This window comes from Cygnus olor, chromosome 7 (assembly GCF_009769625.2).
Source record: "Cygnus olor isolate bCygOlo1 chromosome 7, bCygOlo1.pri.v2, whole genome shotgun sequence".
Lineage (NCBI taxonomy): Eukaryota > Metazoa > Chordata > Aves > Anseriformes > Anatidae > Cygnus > Cygnus olor.
The window spans coordinates 13772257-13793655 of NC_049175.1; the positions used below are offsets into that span (position 1 = coordinate 13772257).

General features: G+C 48.6%; 2 protein-coding genes across 2 annotated transcripts in view; one reads left to right on the plus strand and one right to left on the minus strand.

The window, feature by feature from the left end:
• Nucleotides 1-20999, plus strand: part of OIT3 (oncoprotein induced transcript 3) — a 28309-nt gene extending 7310 nt beyond the window's left edge. The window contains exons 3-8 of the mRNA XM_040563536.1: nucleotides 2892-3014; nucleotides 5795-5917; nucleotides 11120-11280; nucleotides 11808-12223; nucleotides 16133-16232; nucleotides 17647-20999. Coding sequence (XP_040419470.1) covers nucleotides 2892-3014; nucleotides 5795-5917; nucleotides 11120-11280; nucleotides 11808-12223; nucleotides 16133-16232; nucleotides 17647-17835 — 1112 coding nt within the window. The 3' untranslated portion in view covers nucleotides 17836-20999. The remainder of the gene's footprint in view (nucleotides 1-2891; nucleotides 3015-5794; nucleotides 5918-11119; nucleotides 11281-11807; nucleotides 12224-16132; nucleotides 16233-17646) is intronic.
• Nucleotides 21000-21076: 77 nt separating this feature from the next.
• Nucleotides 21077-21399, minus strand: part of PLA2G12B (phospholipase A2 group XIIB) — a 12484-nt gene continuing 12161 nt past the window's right edge. Inside the window, exon 4 of the mRNA XM_040563559.1 lies at nucleotides 21077-21399. This exon is cut by the window's right edge and continues 1540 nt beyond it. The gene's annotated coding sequence lies outside the window, so the exon portion shown is untranslated.

Consider the following 21399-nt stretch of genomic DNA (forward strand, 5'->3'; position numbering starts at 1 on the left):
TCACTAGAGAGATCCTCCCAGACTCTTTCCTCCAAGAAAAGACTCTTGGCTGGCGTGGGGCTACACGCTAAGCCTTGCTATACTTCCTGCCCTTGTGGGGCATTGGCCAGGGCCTGGGACTGGAGGAAAGCAAAAGGATTGCAGGCTGCAGCACAGCCTCAGTGCTTTGGGCAGTATGACAAGGCAGTGCTCAGGGGGCTGGCACTTGGTGGCTGTGCTGGCAGGGACCTGCACGGCCAGGAGGGGTGGAGGTGGAGGGCAGCATGTGAAAGCAGAGCAGGGAAGGCGGGCTTCAGGAATTTGGGAGGGAATCTCCATCAACTCCTGAGGAGAGGACAGCTGCTGTTGTGCGTCTGGTGCTGAGCACCTGGGCTGCGAGGTCTTGGGAAGAAAATGGTTGGTGGGGCAATGCAAGGGGCCAGGAAGGGGTGGCTGCTGGGGACCTGCAGATCCACGCTGATGGGTAGGAAGAGGTGATGTGGGGGGAGGAAGGGCTGCTAACATCTGTGGGAAGTGGGATCTCATCTTTGTCTCCGAGGATTGATTTGGTGGAGAAGTTGAGGGCAGAGCTGGTCCAGGAGGCTGTGTGGCAGATGAGTTTTTTCCATACAGACTCTAGCTGACAAAGCAGGTGTGGGTGGTTTCTTTCTTCACACTCCTCTTGTCTGTGGGCATCAGGGTAGGGGCCGCAGTTGCTGTCTGTGGAAAGAGCAGCCTGCCCCTGCTGCAGATTTATGCTTGCTCACACTTTCTACAGAATGGTTTTGCTAAAACTGCTCCATCTCTCTGCAGCCAAGTGACTGTAATTTGCTGTGAGACTGACTTCGCTCTCACAGCAAATTAAAAGCATCTATCGGCTGCTTCTCTGCAAGACCTGCAGGCACAAGTGCCCCTGGCAAGCAACAGCACTCGATAAATGTGTGGCAGGCTCATGAAAGGCCTGCCGGCACGTGCTGGCGATACCTTCATCCTTCTGAGGCCAGGTGGGGCAGGGTTTCTGCACTGCTGCTTCTCCTCACGATAAGCAGATGGCACAACAGTTCAGCTGTAACGATCACATCCGTTTACCTGCCTGCATCCTCTCTTGTCATATGGCTCAGTTTTCCTTCTACCGACTTTGTGTTGTGCTGAGGAATTGCACATTCATGCCTGCTTTGAATGCAATCCCGCCGGCCTTCCAAGGAAAACAAACAAGTCTATGTTAGCCTTTCCTGTGCCTTTCCTCTATGGGGAATATTCTTCCCTTCCCAGCTCGCTGGGAGCTGAGGATGCTGCAGTAATGCGAAGCAGCTTGTGTCTGTGAACCTCCCCTGCGCGGGGCTGACTTCTCTTCAGTATGTTAGATGCTTTGAATCCCACAGTAGAACTGCTGATCCCAATTTATATTGCCATTTGCAAACTTACCCAGGGGTTAAAGTTAGCTCTTACGTTTTGTAACGGAGCCACTAGTTCCACTGAAGGTGAATTGCTGGGTACAGCCCTTTCCCAAGCCAAGCTCGAGGACATCCTAGCAACATTTCTGAGCCTTTGCTTGCAGCCCTTTTGCTGTTCACCCTCTGTTTTTTAGCAGCTTTAGTTTTATTTTTTAGAAGGGGAAGCGTGGAGCCTGTAGGGTTGTGGAAAGGGAAGTGTTTGTGTCCCTCCTGGACATGCTTCCTCCCTCCCAAGGCTGGGTAGCAGACATTTCTTTGGCTAAAATACTCAATTCCTGTCACCTGTGGAAGGAGCCGCCACCACGGCTACAAGCTGCAGATACTGTCCTATGTCTGGGACCTCTTTTACCTGAGAGAGAGAATCTCTGACCTGTCTCTTAAAGTGGTGTTTGTCTTTTCTTGTTTTTAAGCTTCTGACAGCTAGTAACTGGTAGCTCCTAAGCTGTTTTGGTGAAACCCCATGTGAGCAGTGATTGATAACCTCAGCATTCTGGCCTGCCTGCAAGAAGTCATCAGTTTTGTGGCTCAGCGATAGCAATGGCTGCACCTCCCTCTCTCCTATTTGATTCACTTACTGGACACAGAGATTAAATAAGGCTGAAGAATGAGAATCTCAGAGAACAAAGTACTTTTCCAAAAAAAAATGATAGATGGACAGAGAGGAACTTTAACCTTTAAATAGAGAAAATCAGGAGAAGTTTTCACAGCTTTACCGAGAGACTCAAAAGCATCTTGTGTGCTTTTTCCGTTAATAAATACCTGTTTCTGTTCTGCAAGAGCACTTGAGCTGTCCAGGGCAGGGAGCAGCCAGAACCAGGGCAAGGAGACAGAATGCTGAAATTTCTCAGGATGTGATTTTCTTGGGGAAGCTCCGTGGAATTCATTATGTGTTTTGGTTTGATTTCAGCTTTGTTTATACGTTTACAGCTGTTTTTTATTCTTGTGTCTTTATTATGAAATAAAGGTTGAATCATTTAAAGTTGCTACAGGGTAATTGTACACATGTAGCAGTAGCAGGTGTGATGCAAAAATAGATAGGGTTTATTTCTGACAGATTCTGGTATTCACCTGCTTTCACCATGTAGGGAAGTTGCGTTCACTCCGTTGTAATGTCTTTGTGAATGGGGGGGAATGGTTTAGGATGAGAAGATAAATGAAAGCACGAGCTCCCTCAGGATGTGGAACCAGTTTGGAAGTTTCCCAGCGGGACTGTGTCCATCTTTACTCTGAAATGGTTGCTGCATGCATGCAGCTTTTCCCCATGACTGCTTTGCTCCTGAGCTGGACACAGCATGACAAAATAATGCTGCTGTCACTAGACAGAGGTCTTTATTGCTTAGTGGGATATCATGGGGCTAGGAAATTGACTCCACAGCCCAGCCAGCGCTCCCCCATAGCAGCCCCTTTTTGCCAGATGTGTCTACCAGCGGGCACGTTCTGACAGTTTGCTTTTTGCAGATGAGAATGAATGCGAGCAGGGCAACGGAGGCTGCAGCGAATTTTGCGTTAACCTGAAGAACTCCTACCGCTGTGAGTGTGGGGTTGGGCGCACGCTGGGAAGCGACGGGAAGACCTGTGAAGGTGAGGTTTCAGCTCTGACAGCCTGCTGGGAACAGCGGAAATCATTCCTTTTCCCTGGCTGTGCGAGTTCTGTCTTGGCCCCATGCAGCTGGGATGAAATGTCACTCATATCACTTCTCTGCTTGCCAGTGGTGCTGTTACTGAAACAGCCTTCTAATCAAGCAGAGAGGAGCCTCCTGGTTGTGCTCCCTGCCTTGTTCATTTCTGTTGGGATTTGCTTGTGTTTTTCTCTGCAGGGGGAAAGGCAGCAGTGCATCTGAGAGACTGGTTGTCTGAACAGAGCCAGTTATTGCAGGAGGTGCTGGGATGTGGCTCAGGAGATTTGTATGATAAGTGTGGAGGGGAAGATTTAGCATTACTCTTCTTTCACAGCTGACATTAGGTGTGGGGTAATGTCATGAGATTAGGCTAGAGTATGAGGATCTCTTTGCCTCCCGGGACAGAGACTGAGGAGAGAGGGAGCCTGTGTGTGAGCAGAAGCCAGAGCTAAGATGAGGGCTGCATTTGGCCTGTTTGTTTTTCATAAGGGATTAGTTGTGGGCTCTGCTGTACGCAGCTACTGCAGTTACCTCCCAGTAGTGGCACGGCAAGGTAGAAAATCTTTGAAGAGTTCAGGCTGGTGGCTTGGCAAGGACTTAAAGACCAAACTGTTGTTTTGGGCTGTTGTCACTAGCAATGCACAAACATCTTTGGGCAGGAAAAAAAAAAAACAACAGAAAAACCTGACTGGTGCCTGACGTTTTCTGTGGTCAGCCCAAGCATGTTCATAGAAACTGTGGGGCCTCAGACAAGACTGATAGCTACCAAAGTGCCTCACTTTGGAGCCACTTAACTGCCAGAACAGAGTACATCTGCAGCCTGCATGCAGCCTTACATTAGCTGCTGAGTGGCAGGCATCCGTAGTGCAGAGAAAGAGAGAGGGGTGGACATTGTATTTTTGGGCTGGCTACCACTCCTCTTTATGGTACACTGACAGATGGTTCCAAGCTGTGGGTTTTGTCCCTATTTCTCCCCTTACATAACAAAGCACCTTTCATTTCACTTCTGTGAAAATGTCCTCTCCAAGCTCTGTTAATAAAACATCAGTCATCCAGACAACGACACTTCCCCAAGGAAAGCCGCTGCGGAGAGTGCTCCTGGAATAGTTGTTAAGTTGTATGAAGCCCGAAGTGATCAGCAGGCTTTGTCCCTTCTACATCCAGCGCTGAGCTGCTGGGGTGTCACATAAACCAGCCGTGCTACGTGGCAGTTTGTATTCTTGAGCACTGCACGCTTCTGACAGGGCTGGAATAGCCTGCGCTTGGAAACTCATTTGTTTCTGCCGTTTCCAAAGTTGGAATTTAGGGCCTTTGATATATCATTTAATTTACCCTTCTGCAAGAAGGATGGTGCTTTCCATCAGTTTAACATTGCTGCTGGGGATTTTTACAATCTTGTTAGTGAGCTGTGTTTTTGAAGATGTGCCCTCAGCTTTGTGAGCCATTAGAGTGTGTGATTTACTTGTGAGCCACCGCACAGCTGGTGCTGAAAAGAATGAATGCAAGAGGTTTAGCTTGATCACCTGAGCTGGTCAGACTGCGTAGGGTTAAGAGTATCTCAGTGTTTCCTTTACAATGTTTTACCCGTTACTTTGACTCACGTGGAGTGTTGAGGCTGTTGTTTTCCATGCCATGTGTCAGATTGAGTATGGGTTTTCTGTTGTTTTCTTTACATTTCAGTTAAAACCACACAGTCGTTTGTGATGGCAAGCTTAGGGAGAAATATTTTGTCTTCGTGATTCATACACGTTATATTTACTCCTATTTTGCTGAGAACATCTAGCAGTATTCTGCTAGGTTAAAAAAAAATCAATCAGGGAAGGTTATTTAAAACAACCACTCCCTCCATCCATGATATATTCTTTATAGAAAATCATAGAAGACCACCAACAACTGGAAGTGATCTTATTTCCTTTACTTTTTCAAATCTTCAGAGTATGAAAGGGATGACCCTTTCAGACTCTTCTGCAGCTGTAGTGGCTGGGAATATGTTTTACATGAAAATTCAGATTCTCAAAGAACAGCCTCACCTGAACAGTAACAGTGTAAGAAAAACCATGAGAAATCCCCCAATTAGCTGTGCTGCACTCCCTCCTCTGCACTTTAGATGGGAAAAATTTAGGAGTGGAACCAACCTTACACCATGAGCTTGCATCTTTCTGTCCCTGTAATAATGCACCTCCGAGAGCAAGCCTCTAAGCCAAAAACTCACTCTTAAACAAGCAAAATTCCTGGTAAATAACTCCTACAAGCAGAATTTCATCCTCAGCTTACAAAGGGGATGCAGCAGTATCTGGTATGCCACCACCTCATGTCTTCCCTCTGCTGTTCCCAGCTGGGGATAGGAACTGGCTGCCTGGGAGTCTGTCCTCCCTGAGACATTTTTCCCTCACCTTTCTGAGGTAAGAAACAACATAAACACTTAGATTTAGAGGATGTCTTGGAAGCTAGGAAGGGCCAAGCTGAAGATTGCCTATTCAGCCTCTTTGTGTAAGTCAGTTACACCACGTGATTTAAGTTGGTAAGCTTTTTCATGGAATTCCTTGTTGACTTCATGATGAAACGGCAAACACAGGAATTGAACAATTAAAAATAGGTTTGCGCTGCATCTTCTTGGAAGCAAACTCTCACCATGCTGTTGCCTGCTAGCTCTGTGCTGGTCACGCTGTTAGTCAGTGAATATGCTGGGGCCTGCATAGCTTCCTGTGGAGCAGGGTGTGCTGATTTTCCTTTCTTTTGCAGAAATCGAAGGCTGTCACAATAACAATGGAGGCTGCAGCCATACCTGTATTGAAGTGGAAGACTCATACCAATGTGAATGTCCGAGGGGACTTGTTCTGTCAGAAGACAACCACACTTGCCAAGGTAGGTCAACAATTAGGAGACCAGGCAAAGAATCCTCCCGACAGCCTGTGGTCCCTGCACATGAAAAGCGTATTTGAAGGGACTTTTCCTCTTGTTTTTGTTGTGTTCTGTTAGTCTCTCCTTTTCACTTTGGTTAATGGAGCTTTGTCACGAACGAGAGACAGATCATCCAGAACTGACAGCCCAGGGACATGGCTCTTTTTACCAAGCAGAAGAGAGACACAGGACCCAGCTGGGTGCATCTTGCATCACAGGCGGGTTTGGCAGTATTTGCTTACAATTGAGATTGCATTACACCTCACATTATATTGTTCTGCTTCAGCTGTTTATGCCTTTGCCAAATTTACGCTACTAGAACTGAAATTTTCCATGCCTCAAAGCGGGCTTTTGAAATTTCAGCTGAAGTGGTTCAGTCACTTCCAAGAATGAGGTTAAAAGAAAAAAAGAGAGGCATTTTTTGCCCAATTTCTCTGTAGCCACTCCAGTAAGCATTCCCATGCCTTGTAGCAAGGCGCTAGTTCTGTTACTGGTACTTTTTTTCTGCTGTCCCATGGAAAAGTGCTCAAGATTGCATCTGAAAATTGACTGTTGCTGCTTCTACATAGAGGTAAGGGCAACACTGTTCTTGGAAGGCGTCCATATGAAGCCTACTCCATTCCTGCACACCAGGAGTAAGTCCTCGCTGACTCACGTGCATCTATGGCATGCGCCTAGAATAAACAGGTTCCCTTTCCTGGGTTGCAAGAGCTGAGTGAGATTTCCTGTGCAAATACCTCCAGGCTCCCAGGAGACAGTCTAGCTCGAGCAGTGAGTGCAGGGAGCAGAGGATCAGGGAGGAAGGTCCTGAGGCTATTGAGAGTTAAGCGGAGAGTCTGTAGCTGCTCATGCAGTGACTTCTTATAATCCAGGACTTGCATCCAGGAATCTTTTGGGCCTCATAATCCTACATCTAGCTGACCCCCTGAGGTGCTGAAAGCAACGAGCAGCCTGCGTCTCACAGAGATGTCTACTATGATCCTCTGCTGAAGGGGCATAAAGTTCAGAACTGTGCGCTGAGAGAGCGATGTGGGTGCACAAAAGGCAGGCAGAGGTCATGTTCTCTGTTGGCCTCGTCTGACTTACCAGACCACTTTGTAGTCCTGGCAGACACGGCACAAAGCTGGAGAAGGGGCATGCCCTGGTAGGGACAGACCACGCTGAATCTCTGGTGGTCTGATGTGTTACAAACTGCCCAGGCATCACTTAGAGAAACAGATCCAGACTTCATGGTGGCCAACGCGGCAGATCAGCCCCAGAGGGGCTGCTGGAATCATTCTACTTGGTGCAATTTCTGCTCTAAGCTTTGTAGAAATTCAAGCCATGCAAGGCTAATTTTGCAGTCATATAAAATTAGCACAAGAATTAGAGGAAAGACAGGTATTTATATATATATATAATGATTCCCTTTCATTTCAAGAAATGAAATTAAATTCATTTCAAGAATGAAAGGGATTCTGCAGTGTCTGTTTTATCCCGTGTGCGTGTGACTGTTAAACCACATCACAAGCACAGTCCTGCAGGGCAAGGGTGGCTGGTGGCCGTGCAGGAAAGGAGTCCATTTGGCTGTGGGTCTCCTGGGTAGGAAGGTGCATGGTGAATGATGTAGGGGCGTCCCTGGAAAGGAGCAAGCCTTGCAGTTGGGGCAGCTGGTGGTTCTTCTGGAGTGCCACATCCCAGCCTCACTCCCTTGGGAGTGACACAGGAACAGTGGCATCTCCTTATCCCCTTCTCTCCCCACCGCTCAAGTACCTAAGTGCTTGGAATTGCTTATGTAGCAGAAAAAGACTTGCCAAGAGCCTGGAAGAAAGTGCTGCATCTGCAGAGATCCTGTCTTTGCTGCCCTGCAGGCAAAGCTAAGGCTGATGGCTGCCTGCAGCAGGGCTGAGTTGCCCTCTGCTGCCTGGAATCCCCTGCTTTGGCATTTTGAATTCATTTAGGGTGCAACCCGAGCTTCCTTTTCACACCTCGAGTCTGTCATCCTGTTTCCAGGGGTGAGCACTGCGCCCTTGGGATTCGGTGCTGCTTACTGCTTCAGCAGAGCCAGGTGGGGATGGGGATTTCCAAGAGCTGTGATTATTCTTGTTGCTTGAAGGTGTGATTGATGGATACAGGCCAGAAAGGAGCAATGTTCTTCAGTCTGGCTCCCCGAGGCAACCCCAGCAGGGATAGAAGGCCACACGTTTCCCAGCCAACGTTTCTCCTCCTTTGGAGGCTGGTAATGAGACTGGCAGCACTGCCGGTTGCCGAGCTGGGGCTCGGGATATGACATCTCATCAAGCAAGATTGCTTGTTCTTTTGCATTTCATGAATTTATGTCCCTATCCAGCCGTCTGCAATTTTGAGGAGATATGACAGAATATATCTGAAACCGTACCACACAATTCTTTATGGCATTTAATCAGGTTTATAGTGATACAATTAACGGTGCAGGGCAGGCACAGTTGCCTGGAGCATTGGATCTGCACCTTATCAACCCTCCCCTGCACTGCCTATATTTTCAGAACAAATATTAATCTTCCCCCACAGAAATCACAGCCTGGGTTGCCATTTTCCCACAAGGATCCCAGCCAACCATACCACCTGGAGTTTTGTAGACCACCTTCATACCCCACCTCTTTTTGAAGTGTGATGGTGAAATGCTTTTCTCCTCTCCCATGTCCAAGTTGTGTGTGTGTTCCACAGGGAATGATGGTGTCGCTTATTTGTGTTTGTAGGAGTGGTTCAGGGCTCCCCGGCAGCAGGGAGCCAGTTCTACTGAGAAAAAACGATACAGCTTGTTCTGCTACACAAAACGATAGCCCCTGCTCCGAGCAGCTGTTCTTTGAGAGGCTGAGGAGGGAGCCACGGGCTGGATAAGGATCAGGGTGCCAACTGCTGGCAGCAATGTAAGCACTGGCCTGGCCACAAGCTTCCTCCCATGCTCAGGGTACCTTGCAGGGAAGGACAGTTGTTCAAGGTGCGTAACAAGGAGTGTGTCAGCACTCACAGATGCTCTGCAAGAGGGTGAGGAATCGACCCGTTTGACTGGCATAGCCTCAGTGAGGCTTCGAGGAGCCTCACAGGCTGCACTGAGCCAGGCCGGGGTGCACCTGTGCCAGCAAGACAGGAGAGCGCAGCTCCCTGAATGGATGCAAAGATCTGTGACTAAAAGAGGGTTTCCTGGCACCCAGGATTACTCATTTCCGCTGTGCATCTCGGTCCTGGCAGTCGGGAGCTCATCCCCTGCTCTGGAATAACGCCTGCACACGGTCACCACTGCCTTGCCAGCTCCTCGTCAGCCGCCCCGCGTCCTCGTTGTCTGTCCTGGGGGAACCAGGAGTGCTCAGAGCTGAATCACGCTGCTACAAGCGGTCTCTGCTTGCACCACAACGTGAAGCTGAGAGAATGGAAGCACGGTTCCTAGTATTGATTACTCCTCGGTGTGCAAATGTCTAATGCGGTTTGAATTCCATTACAAGTTCTTCTGAGGAGTTTCCCAGAGCGCTTTGCTCAGCAGCGGTGAGTGAGCTTGAATCACAAGTAGAGCTGCTCACAGGAATAGCCACACCTGCTTTCATGCACTTGTTTCTGTGCCTAGGTGGTGGGAGGCACATGGGCAGTGCCAGAGCAGTGCACAGTTGTTTCTCCTTTCTTCCCTTTAGTGCCAAAGACATTTAGAAGCAGACACAGCATGAACAAAAGTGGTGCTGAACTCTGCAGAATTGCAGTTGGGATCCAAACCCTCTTGCCCAGAAGTACACCCTTACGAAAGCATTGTTTGTATTCATCAAGGAGTCACTAGAACAGTGAAGCTCTAAACCCGCATCGAGCCATTCCGTTCTCCAGGGGATATTCTTCTCTCTGTCTGCATTGCACTGCGTTCTCCAAGTCCCTTTGTCTCCTCGTGAGCTTTGCCATTTGACTTGCTCAGTTATTCCCACTTGCCTTCTTCTGTGGGTGGGGGAAAAGTTCAGGTAATTCTTAGTTCATTAATTTTCCATCCTAACCCAGTCATGTCATTAGGAGAGCGTATTGCTTTGGGCACGCTGCATATATTTTAGCATATTACCTTGAAAATAATGAGCTTTTAAAAAAATATATTCCCTCCAGATACACAGTAACTGTTACAAATATACTTTAGCTGGGACAGGAGAATTTTCTTTTGGAGGGGGACAGGTTTTAGAAGTGTTCCTAGTGTCCAAAATCCATAATCCTAGATTATATAAACTTGATCAGAATTAGGGGGAGACAGATCGTGGGAATGTCAAGGATGGGGAGTATAATTAATTTTAAGGAAAAGCTTGGGGAGCAGGTATATTTGCAGAAAGTTTTGTCATGTGATTTTAAAATATGTTAAATGATAATTCTAGAGAGGGTTTATTTTTCTGGTTGAGAAGGGACCAAAATACAAGCAACAGTATGCTTGCCCTGTATCTAACTCAATAGATATATATCCAACCAAGGAATACGTGTAACAGTTACTTCTATAATGGAAGTTATTTCCCGTTCTTACCTTTTTCATTTTGTCCAGTCTGTGCACTTTCTCCCACTTCTTATGTAGTAGAATTTAAATGAAAAATAAAGCTCACTTAGAAGTCTTTTATGAAAATTAAAAATAGTTTGGTAAGAGGCGGAAGGAGCTAATTGAGTTTGTCAGAGCTGGGTATGTTGCTCATAAAAATACTGATTATTATGTCATTTTGAGATGCTTCCATTTTGGCTAGGCATCCATATGGAGTCATTCTGCCTTGTTTTGACACGTTCTGTGTTTGATGTAAAACCTGATAAAGGGTCTTAAAAATGGCTTTGCCTGGGGTGTTGTGAATTTGATAACTGTTTCTGGGAAAGGCTTTTCCCAGGACAGCAGTGCTGGGGCTAATCAATCAGACCTGTGCTGAGCATAAAGTGTAGCTGGAAATGCTGCATAGCTAAGTTTCTGCTGCTGTGTAGCTGTCATCATTGTCTTCTTTTGTGGCAGCCCTGCACCAGAAAACTTGGGGCAGTTGGTAGCTCAGGAGGTCTGTTGCATAGGTGTGAGTTTAAGATAGGTACTTAAATTACTACAGCAAGATAGAATTATAAATGCAACATACGATCCCCCTTTTTTCATAGTAATTGATATTGCCCTTCCCCAGCACCCTGGTAGACTTGCAGTGCGGACTTATTTTGGGCCTTTTCTTGTAGTTCCAGTGCTGTGCAAGTCGAGCTCAATTGAGGTGAGCATCCCAAAGGACCTGGTTGGAGGCCTGGACCTTTCCCTCATCAACACTTCCTGCAAAGGGGTATCCAACGGCACTCACGTCAACATCCATTTCTCCTTGAAGTCCTGCGGCACCGTTGTGGATGTATGTACAACCATTGCTGTCCTGCCTCTTGGGATCTCTCAGATTTGGGGACTTGTTTCATGGCCTCTGGGGAAAAAAGTTGCATCAGCATGGGGGTCCAGGCTCACCTACTGCTTCACAGAGGTGGCTTCACCATCATCCTGGTGTGGAAAAGGCCAGTGGTGCCGTTCTTGAGCCTCCTGTTGAGGCAGTATCTGGTCCCAGAGCACGTTTTGGAGGTTGCACTGGCAGCTGGTCAGGAACCAGAGAGTGCCTTTCACGAGGTGGGTGGCAACTTGGAAGCCAGCTCCCCTGCTTGGTGCAGGAGTCCAGTGCATCCAGGTTAGCAGCAAACTGGCAGAGGCCCTTGGGTAGTAAGTGAAGATGAATATCGCTCTAGTTGCAGTGGATAAATTCATAAGCTCTATTCGCAGTGGCTCTTTTATGTCTGAGTTTTCTGCACAAGATAAATTCAGCTGCTGATCTGACCTCAGAGAGGCTTTTCTCAGTGACCTCCCCTTTCCTTTAAACCCCCTTTTTTGCTGCAGGTGATAAATGATAAAATCATTGCCACCAATCTGGTGACCGGCTTGCCAAAGCAGACTCCAGGGAGCAACGGGGACATCATTGTCCGCACCAGCAAGCTGCTGATCCCGGTGACCTGTGAGTTCCCGCGCCGGTACACCATCTCCGAAGGTTACGTGCCCAACCTAAAGAACTCGCCCTTGGAAATAATGAGTCGCAACCAGGGCATCTTCCCCTTCACTCTTGAGATTTTCAAAGATAAAGACTTTGATGAACCCTACAGGGGTGCCCTTCCCACCCTCAAGCTTCGGGACTCACTGTACTTTGGGATTGAACCCTTGGTGCATGTCAATGGACTGGAGACGCTGGTAGAGAGCTGCTTTGCCACTCCCACCTCCAAAATCGATGAGATCCTCAAGTACTACCTGATTCAAGACGGGTGAGTTCACTGTTCCCTTCCTTGCTGGCTCTTGGATGGAAAGTGGCAGTGGGCTAAGTCACGCTGCCTGTGTGACCTGGGAAGTGCTGTCACTTCTGCTGTGTTCCTCGTAATCACCAGCAGCCAGCACCCATCCTGTCATGCTGGGAGAAAGAGTGGGGGGCAGTAAAAGAGGGTGCTGCAAGTGCAGCCTTTACGGGGCATCTTCTTCTGTAATTAGACCTGTGGATAACTGACTTGGCTCCCGTAAAAGGGAGATCCTTGTTGACGTCCTCTCTGCCAGCCTGCAGTTCCTGGTCGATCAGCAGCGCCCCAGTGGCTATGTGCCACTGCCATGCAGCTGCCCAGGAACTGGAGGAAGTTTCTTAATTTTTTCCTATAGCGTGCGCCAGAAGACTCCGTGGCTGGTGCTGACTGGAGCTCCAAGAGCTCCCCGTGCTCTGCTCTCTCCCTGATGCCTGTTATCAGTGCAGCAATCCCCTAGGGAGGACCCTAGGCCCACTGGGGTTGGTTTGGGGGCAGTGATCTTTCCAGGAGGTGCTAGTGAAAAGCTCAGGGGGGATCTGGTCACGTCAGAGGTCGGGGTCTGCTCTGGCTCCTAAGGTGATGCCTGTTTTCATGGGCTCGTTGGGGTGGCAGCGCCGTGATGCCACGTTGCTTGTGGCGTGTGTGCACCCAGCAGTGCCTGGCAGCCACACCAGACAGCGAGTCTGCTCTCCTCTGGGCAGGAAAGTCCTGCCAAAGGCATACTCGAGTGTCAGAGCCACCAGTTAAGGGACTGGGCTCGTGTGAGCCCTGTGTTCTGCCAGCCAAACTGTCTAATAAGGACAACAATTGCTTCCTCAGCTGCCAGGCTGAATCACCCACTGTCACAGCTGCTGATGACAGGTCCTGTGCGACTGTCTGGTAGCAAAAGGGAGTACAGCACACAAAGATACTGCTTTCATTTCTCTCTCGCAAGGGTTTCAGCATTACTTGCTCTCCCTCCAACCGAGGCTGCGGTCCGTCAGTACGTGACATTCTGGGGGTTTGTGAGCAGATTTGTAACGGGAGGGTTGATTTATCGACTCCCTGGCTGTCCCTGTGGACCCTGGCAAACTCAAGGCTCCAAACATTCCTTCCTTTCCCACCACGAGTAAAAATGATGGCCCTTCAAAACAGTGGCCAAAACCTGAGCTGAATAGAGATGAGAGGAGGCAGAAAATGCCATCTCTCTTATTTACCGCAGCACTGGTTTGAGGAATTACACAGCAAGCAGCCAGGACCTTTCTGGTAAAGAAAGGTTTTCCTCCCGGTGGGGAAGGCAGCAGCAGCCCCTTTGGTGCTGTTATCCTGCAGAGGGCATTAAAACTTCACGGTAGGGAAAGCTGGGCTGGAGGAGGCTGGCTGTAGCTCCCATCCAGCCTGCTCAGCTCCGAGGCCATCACCACATGCCTGGTGCCCCGACAGGCCAGCCCCCGTGCCGGGCTGTAGTTAGGTACCGCTCGTTTGGCCCAAGGGCTAAGGGTGTGCTGCCGGGCTAACTGGAGCTCTTTGGCTCTCGCTGTGCTTGCAGCAATTAAAAAGTCAAATGAGCTACAAGCTCAGTCTGTGCTACAAGCAGTTCTGCAATTACCCTGTTGCCTTCCGTCAACCCAGCCCCAAAAGCCCAAGGCAATAAAGACGAGATTTTTAAGTCAGTTTGATTGCTTAGGATCAGATCCACAGGAGTTAACTGCAGCTGAGACTTCCAGAGGGACACGCTGTTTAAATTTGAGGGGCTATACTGCAGGCTGAGGGATGGGAAAACTCCTCTCCTACTTTCGTCCCCCTTAATTCCCTCCTGTCTCCAGCTGGCAGGATGTGCCACCCCTCAGCACCTCTCCCACAGCTGTCGTGTCCCCCCTGGAAATCAGGATTTTCCCAGTGCCTTCTCCACAGGCTCTGTAATACACCATACTGCTGCTAGCCCAGCCAGCCCCCAAGCAGCCCTCTGGCTTCTGCCCTTGCCCTTCCTCTTTTTCAAAAATAAATAAAAGGCACTGACCAGTGGCACGGGCGATAAGCACTGCAGCTCCCTGGGACATCCGGCGCGAGGTCATGTCACTGAGGGCAGTCCCGTGTGAGCTGACGTGGGCAGAGGCCGCAGTTTATCTGTGCACAACGTGGTTAAGGGGGCTCCGTTGCAGCGCTCTTCCTGCTGTGCTGCCCCACGTTTCCAGTCTGGGTGCTTATCATGGTCCCCAAGCCCTCCTCTCTGCCCTGCAGCCCCCCAGTAGTAGGGTCAGAGCAATGCTTTTGTGGCAACCTGTGGTAAGACAGACTCGGGGGCGTGGCAGGGGCTCTGTGCATCTATCCCTGGTTCCTCCATGTTCGTTTTTCCGTCTCCCTACCCCAGACTGGTAGGTTTCTTGCAGCCAGTGTGGAGAATCTGCAGAGAAACTGGGATTCAGGGGTCGGTTTGAGACAGCATCCAGGAGTCATCACAGTTTATATACTCACAAACAAGAATGGGCCTCTGAGGTGACTTTGTCATTCTCCACAATCGAGTGCCTTTAGGAATGCTACTTTTAAAGCAATTTTCTCCTAAACAACACCTAACATTTGGCCTCAAGCTGGAGAATCCATGTCACCTTTTCTAGATGCACAGTGTTAATTTATTAGCTCCCTACGGATGCCTGTGTTTGCGTCCCAGACAAGCTTGCCTCCTTAGGCTCAGTCCAACGCTTAGCACTCCCCTGACCATGCACTGCTGTTCTGCACACGTAGCAGGGGGGCAGTTCTGGAGGAATTGCAGCAGGCTGACCCACGGAGCCCAGTCAGTCGAACAGCACAGAGATTTCCAAGCACAGGTTCTAGAGAAGGCGGAGGTACATGTAGGTGTGGGGTTTGCTGCTCTTTGCTAATTGAGCCTGTCAAATGTCAGCATTTCTGACAATGCCTTACATATTTCTGGGGCGGAGAAGGAAGCTGAGAGAGAAAGAAGCTTCAAGAGAAAGACTTGGAGCTGCCACGCTGTTACCTCTTGTCCTTTCCACCACCGCGTTTTAATATATATATGTCTGTATGTCTGGCGAGGTCCACATTTCTGGGGTTACCTTTCTAGAAGGACCAAGCTGTGCTGTGGTACAGTGTAACAGCAGCATCCGTGCCCCTCAGAGCACCTAGAGGATTGTGTTAGGCAGCGGTAACTATCGAGTCACCATAACCTTTTGCCTTGCTGCTTCTCTGTCAAAATCCATCTAGGCTTTAGTAGTTTATAAGTAGACCGGACCAGAAATGTGACCTTCTATAGAAGTAGTTTATTTTCTTGCAGTTCCGTGACCCTTTACACATGACTGTAGTCTAGTACTAGTGATGGAGAAGCCGAAGTTAAGAATTTTAGCTGTAATTGGAGCTGACCAACCAAGCCCAACAGGAAGAAAATGTACATGGTGTAAAGCAAAATAGATCTGATGTTTTGTGTTTGTCTTCTGTGATATCTCAGTAACGTGGGTAAAGGCTTCTTCAAGCATAAATTACTTGCATATATGTGTGTATACAGAAAGTACCCAGTGCAGTATGTATGTATCACAGCTCCACTGATCACTGCAGACTGTTGCAATAGTGAATTGAGAGGAGGGTGAAATGAGGACAAATTTGACTGCAGCTCTCTGGCAGTCCCTCCGCCGAGGGGACTGGACCACGTCCTGCCAGCTCTCTGCTGCTGAGCTGTTCTTTGTCTGGATATGCTATTATCATCGCTGTTGTTTTCCCCATCATTCCCGAATTTTCTCCTGTGGCCAAAGAGGAAGTAACATGGATGGTAGCTTAGCTTGAGAGAGCCAAGCCCTCCTTTCCTTTCTCTGGTTTAATAGGCTGGGATGTTTTTTGGTCTCTCTTTTCCATTTCTGGGAAACCCATTAAATCCTTTCTCTCTGCTTTCCTCAGCTGCGTTTCTGATGATTCGGTGAAACAGTACACGTCAAAAGACCATCTTGCCAAGCATTTCCAGGTTCCTGTGTTTAAGTTTGTGGGTAAAGACAACAAGGTAAGCTCAAAACCCACCTCTGAGACATTGCATCAGCCCTGATCTGACCAAGGAGCCTCAGCACAGAATTGGCTCTATTAGAGTACCAAGAGGAGGGATGCCTGGCTCAAGGCAGATACTGCTGTGCCTATTCCAGCTGCTGTTTCTTTCAGGAGCTTGACACAGGTACTTTAAAAGAGAGTGTTAAAAACAAGTAAATTTGAAATAAATATGAAGGGACAGCCATCGAACATAAATGGTATAGCAAGCTAAAATTGTTATTGTTTCCAGTGTAGTCTTTGGGGTCCCTGGTATGCTGGGAGAGAAAAGTGTTTGTGTTTCCAGTCACCAAAGAGAAACCCAGGCAGTTAGCCACATTGCACAGTGTCCTGTCTTTAAAACAAGACGATTTATAGTTTTGAATCTCTTCAACCTTATACATTCTCGGGCTGTTTGAACAGATGCCCCTCAGGTTTCGAGATATGAGGTTTCCAGGTACTGTTTAATTCAGTGTGAAACCAGGCTGCCCAGGCTGGTGGCAGTTTGGGGCAGAAGCTCTGTGGTAGCAGGACAGCAGAAGGATAATGCCGTCTTCCTAAAGCAAATAGCATTCCTTTTCTGTGCTGGAAGAAATCGGGTCTTTCTATCACTGTTGTTATGCTCAGCCAATGCTGCTTGCTCCAAAAGGCATAAAGTTTCCTCTCCAGCCCCTGCAGAGCCTCAGTATGGTTAAAAAGGATGAGATCTTCCAAAATTCACGAATTTTACTTGGCTGTCTGGTTAACACTGCTGCCTCCATGTGCATCCTCCCATGCAGTGGATTTTGCTTCAGACCTCACCATTGACCAACACTCAAAACATTTGCTTTCCTAATCACGGCTTGTTTTCTGTCCTTGTCATCTAAAGGGCAGGGAGCAGCAGTCTTGTCACTGACTGCCTTGACTGTGCTGAAAGAAAGAGCAGCTGTCTCCCTGCCCTTCGTGCTCTCTTCCCCTCTGCTGCCAGTTTTAACCCTTCATCAAGCTGCATTTTCCTCCCTTGCCCATCAGTCTCTTGTCTTTATGTTCCCCACCTCTTGTCAAATTCCCTTGCACGTTTCTATCATCCATCTCCTTGTGAGGCTTCATGCGTTCTTGGCCTTCTTCCTGCCACGCAGCTCCTACCAGTTCACGTGAGCTCATCCAAGCTTATTCCTGGCGTTTTCATCCCTTCATTTCACGCCTTCACGTTCCCTGTCTAGCCCTTGGCTAAGAGGCAGACTCGGTGCTGGGTGCAGATCTCGGCTGGGTGCTTTGGAAAACGTGCCCTCTCCTAGGCACACAGGAGAACTGATGGCTCGGCCAGCATGGCTGTGGATGGCAGTGGTGGGTAAAGAGCTCGCTGGTGTGGAAGCGAAGGGGCTGTTCCCTGTAACTCACGCCTGCTGTCTCTCCAGGAGGTGTTCCTGCACTGCCGCATCCTCGTGTGCGGGGCGCTGGACGAGAGCTCCCGCTGCGCCCAGGGCTGCCGGCGGCGGGTGCGCAGGTCGGCTGGGAGGGAGGAGGAGGAGGGAGAGGAGGAGGCCAGTCACGTGGCAAAGCACATCCTGACAGGCGGCCCCATCAGAATTGACTTTGAAGACTAACACCCATCCCTTGGAACAGCACCTCCACCTGAGACCAACCTTTCTTATCGATGCCTGCTTTCACGGTGGTCTGAGAAAAGAGAGGTATTTGGCAAAGCCCCACTCGTACCTCAGGCCTTGTTTCCTTAGCTGCGTGCTGATGATTTGTGAAGTACGCTCGGCACACAGCCTTCTGCAGAACAGTTTGGTTTTACCTCTGTTTCTCTTGGTTGAAGGGACCCTGTTGCTTTTCAGGCTTGAAGCGTTACCAAACTTTGTCTTTCCCTACGTCCACCCACAGGCTCCACAGGACTGTCCGTCCTGGACTAAACACGTTACTCAAGCCCTTCTCTCTTCAGATGATAAAAACAGTATTGTAGCTGAACATGTTTGCTCTGCAGTTCTGTGAGTGATGCTGAAGCTTTTGGGTGTGCTGTGATTTTGGATGACCATTAATAAAAGTATGTATAAAAATATGTATCCTGTAACGTGCAAGTCCCTTGGAGCTATGAAGCAGTTGTCATTACAGGCAGCTAAAGCTCAGGTCTATCACAGGCACATCTTAATGTTATTTTTAAATAGCAAAAGGTATTTAATAACTTTTTTTTATTGTCTTTTGATAATTGCATGCAGTTTAACAGTGTTTCTTGTTGTATTTAGCATCTCATTATTTTTCTCTCTTCTCCTCCCACATCCCCAAGCAACACAGTGCCTTTTGTAAGTGCTGTGGCACCTCGATTGTAAGAAAAAGATCATTAAAAATCTATAAACACCTGCCCCCGAGCATGCTGCTACTGAGTCTGTGTTTGAAAGCTGTAATGGATTACCCTGGACTAAGAGGCTGTGGCTCTGACAAAGGGATTTGAGCACGGCACATTACAAACGACTGCTGTAAACGTGGATGGTTCTTGGGACAGGGTTGTCCCCAGTGAGCCTGGTGGCAGGAGATGTTGCAGCATCGTCTGAGTGACTGTGCGTGCACAGCCTCCTGATGGGGGAGAACTGTCTAGAGCCACAATTACGGTGACAGCGGCAACACGATGCTTGTCAGGAATCCCTTTGGGCCACCAAACTCCTTCCAAAGAAAATAAAATGGATGATCAGCTTGGGGTCCTGTGGGTGTCACGCCGGAGCAGGAGTGCTGTGTGGTGAAGGATGAGGAATGCGGGATGGAAGGCAGGAGGCACAGCGAGCAGCGAGGGACGAGGCGAGAGAGGCAGGGCTGGAGAGTAAATGTGGAAGGACCTTTCTCCACCACTGGCTATGGCAGTGCAGTGGAGTCATTGGGTTTTCTGCAGGAAGTTTCATGTTGTGCGGGTTCAGAGGTGTGCTGGAAGTCCCCCCTAGTCTGCATTGCCAATTTGCTGCTTCAGTTGGAAGCAGCCAGATTGCTGCCAAAGCCAAAATGTATTGCTGCTCGCAAATGGATGGGGAGTCTGTGTGAAGGGACCATTTAAAAGGGAGGCACAAATCACCTCAGCAATATTCCATTTCGCAGATTTATTTCTGCTGGTGACTGACATTTCCGTGACGAATGGGCATTTGATGGGCTGGGAGTTTTGTGGTTTTTCTAAATGGCTCCATGGCTGCTTTTCTGATTTGAGAATATATGTGTGTGCACGTGTGGTCGAATAAATGAAAAATTTCCTATGAAAATAAGTAGGTATAAGCAGAAAGGCATTTTTCATGTGTTATCTAACCATATGTGAAAGAAAAAGAAATAAAAAAGTCCCCTTCTCGTGTTGCCATGCCCCCCTGGTTCTGCTGATTCATTTCTGCATTAGGACCACACGGGCAATTTCCTGCTGTCACTTCTTTGTTCAGACAGCCCCTGCTGAATGTACTTGTTTTGCTAAAACAAGAGCTGGGAAATGAAATTAATTAGTTGGAGCCTTCTGGAGAGGCAACTGGTGTTTTTCGTTAGTGTGAGAGGGACGTGGGGAGTGGAAGATTCGTTTCCTTGCTTGTTTTAGTTATTGTGCACATTATCTGGTTCTTTCTGACAAATCCGTACAAAGCAGCCTAGCTGCTCCACAGCTTTTTCTCTAAATCATTTGGAGGAGTAATGAGGAAGAAGCACTGGTCTGTGTGGCCATGTGAACAGAGTGGTCTGGGAAGGTGCTCAGTTTGTCCTGCAAGCGGAACAGTAGCTCTGCTATCTGCCACTGCCCTGTGGCCATTTCTCCTCTGACATGGAGGGGAAGGCTCCTGGACAGAGAACAAAACCATTTTTCAGTCTTTTCTCTCTCCCCAGTTTACCTTTTGCTTCCATCTGTCTTTGTCAGCTTTACAACCTGGACGTGAAATCAAAGGCCAAACTCATCTGAGAGCCAAGGGATTTGCTTTTATCTTTAATTTTATCAGCCACGCCACGGAGTGGAAACAAAAGGCAGTGCACAAGCAGGCACTGAGTGTGCGAGACGCCCGGCAGCAGTGCTCCTGAGGGTCCGGCCAGCTGCCAACCACGGTTCAAATCCAAGCCACATCGGTGCTGCCTGATGCGTGTGGCTGGGATTCGGCTGGCACCGCCTCGTCCTGTCATAGGATGCAAAGTGAAAGTCAGACGGTAGGTGTCCAGGAGGAGACACCAGGTACCTGCCTTCCTAGTCCTCCTGCCTTCGTGTCCTTGGTGGAAACGTAGAGTTCAAATTTGAGGCACCACCACTGGGAGAGGGCACGCTGACCGAGCGGGCTGAACATCAGCAAGAGTTGCAAATAATCCTGCCAAAACAGAGTCAACAGGAAGTCACCGGGTGAGCACGGTGTCTTTGTCCCGTTCAGAGCAGGGTGGAGATGAAGATGACCCAAGCTGGCCCTCAGCTGGACACCGCTGAGGAGCACGAGCAGCGTGTAGGGGAAGCGGTTACTAGCTCAGCTGCAGAAGTTTTACCGTAGTTTATGTGCTGTCTCTGTCCTATGCAGGATTATCTGGTGGTTTTCTTGAGTCACTGCCATTACTTGAAGTTTTAAAAGTTTCCTTGTAGAGCTGCTTGGGGGATTTTTCAGATTGCCACAGCTTAACTTTGCTGTGAAACGTGCTGCTTGTAGCTGCCCTGCATGCAGCAGCCTGTAGTGTTTTGAATGAATGGCAGTCTGAAAGCACAAAGACATTATGATTTATATCAGCTGTGGCTCCAAAGTGTCAGTGTGTGGAAAGAGATTTCATTCAGAACCCTCCAGTTTCTCCAGTGTATGTCATTATCCATCACCAGTTGCTTGGCCTGGCTTTAATCTGGTAGCAGGCTATTGAGATTAGACAAGATACGTTTTTAAAATTGTGTCATTTAATCATAAGTGTGTGCTCCCATTTAGAACCGACAACAGGCGCAATTTCACCAACGGAAGGCAAAGGTTGGGAAGTGTCTGGAATCAGGAATGTTTCCTTCCCATCCCTCGACAAAAATATGTATTTCTTAGATGAATAATCAGTGTCCAGTCTCGTGCTCTGATAGCCACACACTGCGATGAAGCTTGGCAGCACAGTCCTCACTCTCCAGTGGCATTAACACGGCTAGGAAAGGAGGCCATTACACCTGGTGAGTGTAAATTCAGGCCCTCCTTAATGGAAAACATCCCAGTGCACCT